Below are 5000 nucleotides of genomic sequence, written 5' to 3' on the forward strand. Positions count from 1 at the left end.
TGTCCACACACAGTGGCACGTTGACCAGGTCCCTCTCTCTCTCTCTCTCTGTGTGTGTGTGTGTGTGTGTGTGTGTGTGTGTGTGTGTGTGTGTGTGTGTGTGTGTGTGTGTGTGTGCGCGCACGTACGTGTCGTAGACGTTGAGGAGCCAGTTGAGGCACATGTCCACACACAGCGGCACGTTGACCAGGTCTCTGTGTGTGTGTGTGTGTGTGTGTGTGTGTGTGTGCACGTACGTGTCGTAGACGTTGAGGAGCCAGTTGAGGCACATGTCCACACACAGCGGCACGTTGACCAGGTCCTTGTGGTCCTGCTCCAGGCCGTCGTAGATGCAGGTGAGCGTGTTGATGACCTCGGGGACGGTCAGCACGTTGGGGCCGGACACGCCCCTCTGCTGCTGGAACGCCGTCTGGGCCACAGACAAGTCCAGTAGGTCCACTGAGAGAGAGGGATAGAGAGAGGGAGAGAGAGAGAGAGAGGGGGAGGGGGAGAGAGGGGGAGAGGGAGAGAGGGGGAGGTAGAGAGAGAGAGAGAGGGAGGGGAGGGGAGGGAGAGGAGGGAGAGAGAGAGAGAGGGAGGGGAGGGAGGGGGAGAGAAAGAGAGGGGGAGAGAGAGAGGGATGGAGAGAGAAAGAAATAAAGAGAGAGAGGGAGAGGGGGAGAGAAAGAGAGGGGGAGAGAGAGAGGGAGGGAGAGAGAGCCAGAAATAAAGAGAGAGAGGGAGAGGGGGAGAGAGAGAGAGAGGGGAGAGGGAGGAGCAGAGAAAAGAAAAAGGAAGAGCGGGAGGAGAGAGTGAGAGATCAAGAGAGTGAGAGAGGGAGAGAGAGAAGGGGGGGTCAGGGGAGTGAAAGAGAAAGGGAGTAGAGAAAATGACAGATAGAACAAAAGGAGAAAAAGAGGAGGAAAAGTAGCATGGGGATGGAGAGGGGAATGGAGTGAGAGAAAGAGCGAGTGAGAGAGAGAGAGAGAGAGAGAGAGGGCGGAAGGAAGAGAGACGGAAAGAATATTAAATGCCCTTTTCAACTTCATCGCTTCATTGCTCATTCACACCAAAAGCCCTTTTCACAGACAGTCAAAGACATCAAAACACACTCAAATACACACTCAAACATAACATGCACACGAGCACACACACACACACAAAGTTAGACGGGTTAACAAAACACAAACAAACAAAAATGTAGACAGACTAACAAACACGTGCGCACACAAAAAAATGAGACAGGTTATCTCTCACACACACACACACACACACACACACACACACACACACACACAGAGAGAGAGAGGGTTAATTGACAGAGGGCCGCTCCTCCTGTTTGCTTTGATTCTCCACTCTAATTAGTCTGACGAGAAGACCTCTCTAATGAGAATATGCTAAACTCCCACTACCAGAAGGCATGATCCAGACACACACACACACACACACACACACACACACACACACACAAATGCACAAAAAGACACAAATACAAACACACACACACACACACACACGCACATGCACACACACACACATTCTCATTGAACACTATTAAATGAATCCACACATTTTGATAAACAAATTTGCATTGTTCATAAGTAGCCCTATCACCCACAGGCGTCTTTCACATATAATTACACACACAATAAGACTGCTTCAGTATCTGACTGTTTAAATGTTTCAGTTCTGTGCTTCTCTCTCTCTCTTTCTCTCACACACTCTCTCTGACAATGGCGATTCTTAAATCCCACACAGCTAAAAATGATGGTCAGGATGTTACGCTATGATATCCCAGTTTAATTCCTTGGTCAAGAAAAGAATTGAAAATCCCACACAGAACTTGACTGTTGAGAGTGAAGTGTTGTGTGAACAAGAGGGCATGTTCTGTAAATGACTGAGGGAGGTTAGTCTTCAGCTGGTAAAAAGAGATTGATTTTTCAGTGGCTCTAAAACGAGGCTTTTAAATAAAGGGATTTAAAAGACAAAGTCTCTCTTACTCCATCTTAGTAATCCCTTGCAGCTCTGTCTTCAGTCGAGGCAATTTCTCAAAACACTTTTTAGTCTTCTCTGACAAATGAGTGAAATGAAAGAAGTCTGGAGACAATGGCAAAGCAAAATAACCCTTGCGCTCTCCCTCTCTTACACACACACACACACACACACACACACACACACACACACACACACACACACACACACACACACACACACACACACACACACACACACACACACACACACACACACACACACAGACACACAGACACACACAAGAGTACATCTTACAGTGTGTGCTTAATGGCTCCAAACACCTGCTTAATTATCTACAGCAATTAGTGTGATCCTTTGGGACACCTAATCACACACAGAGCTACATGTAGGTGTGTGTGTGTGTCTGTGTGTGTGTGTGTGTGTGTGTGTTTGTGTCAGCGGTAATTTAGATGATACAGGTGATGGCACAAACCCGTCATGGCAACTGACCTTTTACTGACATATCTCACACAGGCACACACTTCCACAAAAGCAAAACCCTGGACAAGGCAACGCACACACACACACACACACACACACACACACACACACACACACACACACAGGACTTACAGCAAAGGGCTTTCTGCAGTCGTCGGATCTTCATGGCAGTTCTGTAGGCTGAGAATCTGACGGTATTCAGGTCCGCTGCAGGTAGACAAACACACACACACACACACACACACACACACACACACAAACACAGAGCCAGAGAGACATGAGTTAGAAAGCACTTCCGTAGACAGCTACACATACTGTACAGTGGTGTGGGAGAGAATGTTTTTTGTTCTGTGGAATGAGTGGCTCAAGGTTCCCAGTTATGTGATTCAATGTCTTGACTTCTGTGACTATCGACAGGTGTATGAATGTGTGCATATATGTGTGTGAATGTGTGTGTGTGTGTGTGTTTGTCTGTTTTGTGTGTGCGTGCATGTGCCTGCCAGTGAGTGTGTGTGTGTGTGTGTGTGTGTGTGTGTGTGTGTGAGTGCATGCTGGGAGACTGGATGATGTTTGTGCACTTTGTATTCTTTGTGAGTCTTCTTCAGAAGATTACACTTCTATCAGTGTAAATCATCATATGGCTACGAGGGATTGTCTGTCTGAGTGTGTTTATGTGTGAATGTGTTTATGTGTGTGTGTCTGTCTGTGTGTCTGTGTATGTCTGAGTGTGTGTGGGTGTGTGTATGTCTGTGTATATACGTGTGTGTGTGTGTGTGTGTGTGTGTGTGTGTGTTGTTCATACCGAGTGAGTGATAGAGCTCTGTCATCTTGGGGTGGTCCCAACAGGTGGATTGCGTCTGGTGACTGTACACAAGAGAGATAAAAAGACATCAGAGAGAGAGAGAGAGAGAGAGAGAGAGAGAGAGAGAGAGAGAGAGAGAGAGAGAGAGAGAGAGCGAGAGAGAGCGAGAGAGCGAGAGAGCGAGAGAGCGAGAGAGAGAGAGAGAGAGAGAGAGAGTGTGTGTGTGTGTGTGTGTGGGAGAGATCGGGAATAGGAGAGGGAGATGAGAGAGGGAGAGGGGCTAGTTAAACTCGTCAAATGTTATGCATTTCCAGGGTTTGTCCCTCGGTGTGTGTGTGAACATGTGTGACTCATCTCCATTCACTATAATTAACTCAAGCTATTTCAAGGCATCAGTGACTCACACACAGACACACACACACACATAAAAATCAGGTATCCCTGCTAAACGACATTGTTACACCACAGATTCTCATCTTAGTCCCATTTAAGCAGCATCACAACTGCCTACACCAACCACACAACGCGCGCACACACACACACCCACCCACACACACAGAGTGGGAAAATAAAGAGACCACCCACTGACGCTGGTAGGTAGTGTGTGTGTGTGTGTGTGTGTGTGTGTGTGTGTGTGTATGTCCGTGCTTCTGGCTTATGTTGGATGAGCTGAGCGCAACAAAAGATAAGAAAAGGCTGGCAGCTGTCTGCTGACAGCACTCGCAGGGGAGAGTGTACACACACACACACACACACACACACACACACACACACACACACACACACACACACACACATAGACAAACGTACGCACATAAACATACAACGTACAACATAAGCCTACAAACCTATGCACTGACAAACACACACACACACATGCACACACACATTCTTACACACACACAAACACACACACACACACACACACACACACACACACACACACACACACACACACACACAGCAGGTGTTCATCATTATTCATCAAGCTCTCAGAAGAGATGCCAGCTCACATCAGAGTGTGTCACACATTTCTGGAACAGTCCGCCATGTTCCACCACTGTGGACCCTCAGTGGTCTTAGCACGTTTTTTTTCCCCACTCAACAAACACACTCTGATTTTTGTTCCCGAAAACTGGAATTCAGTTTTTTTTGGCAACAACCATCAGTTCAGGAACAAAGCAATTTATATCGGTGTGTTGTTTTTGGTTCAACCTTTCAAGAAATATACCAACGGAAATAAAACAAGTGGAACTTTCTCGTTTTGTTTTGCCAGTGAAGCAACATTCGACTAGCCTGGCCATGCCCACCTAAATCCCTCCAGGGAGATAACTAGTCTGGAGCAAGATAGTTGACAAACGTTTCCAGCGATTGGCAGATGGCAGATTACCTGCCCAATTAGCGAAGAGAGAGAGGGGGGGGTGACTAAATCCAATCACTGTAAACAGTAGTTGCAACGCCTGCAAACATGAAAAATTTCATTTGGAAAAACGTGTACACTTAGTTACAGCAAACATACTGTACATTGTTTTCTGACTGCCGATGCTGCTTATTGTCAATTTGTAAAGTTTAGGAGCTGGGAAGCAACGTTAAGAATCTCTGATCAATACGATTGATTAGGCTGGACCAATGATTTCAAAGTTAACGCTATGTCACCATGTTAGTGTCGATTCCCAATTGCAAGTGACTAGACTCTATTCATGAATAAATTAGTTTGGTTTTCCAGGCTACCACTCCACCGATG

The 5000-nt window shown here is 46.6% G+C and overlaps 1 protein-coding gene across 5 annotated transcripts in view; it reads right to left on the reverse strand.

The window, feature by feature from the left end:
- Positions 1-5000, reverse strand: part of utrn (utrophin) — a 157904-nt gene that overhangs the window by 25634 nt on the left and 127270 nt on the right. For all 5 annotated transcript variants that reach the window (XM_062551192.1, XM_062551193.1, XM_062551190.1 and 2 more), the window contains 3 exons: positions 3257-3318; positions 2587-2661; positions 237-438 (listed from right to left, as the gene is read on the reverse strand). In XM_062551192.1, coding sequence (XP_062407176.1) covers positions 237-438; positions 2587-2661; positions 3257-3318 — 339 coding nt within the window. The remainder of the gene's footprint in view (positions 1-236; positions 439-2586; positions 2662-3256; positions 3319-5000) is intronic.

This window comes from Sardina pilchardus, chromosome 12, assembly GCF_963854185.1.
Source record: "Sardina pilchardus chromosome 12, fSarPil1.1, whole genome shotgun sequence".
NCBI lineage: Eukaryota > Metazoa > Chordata > Actinopteri > Clupeiformes > Clupeidae > Sardina > Sardina pilchardus.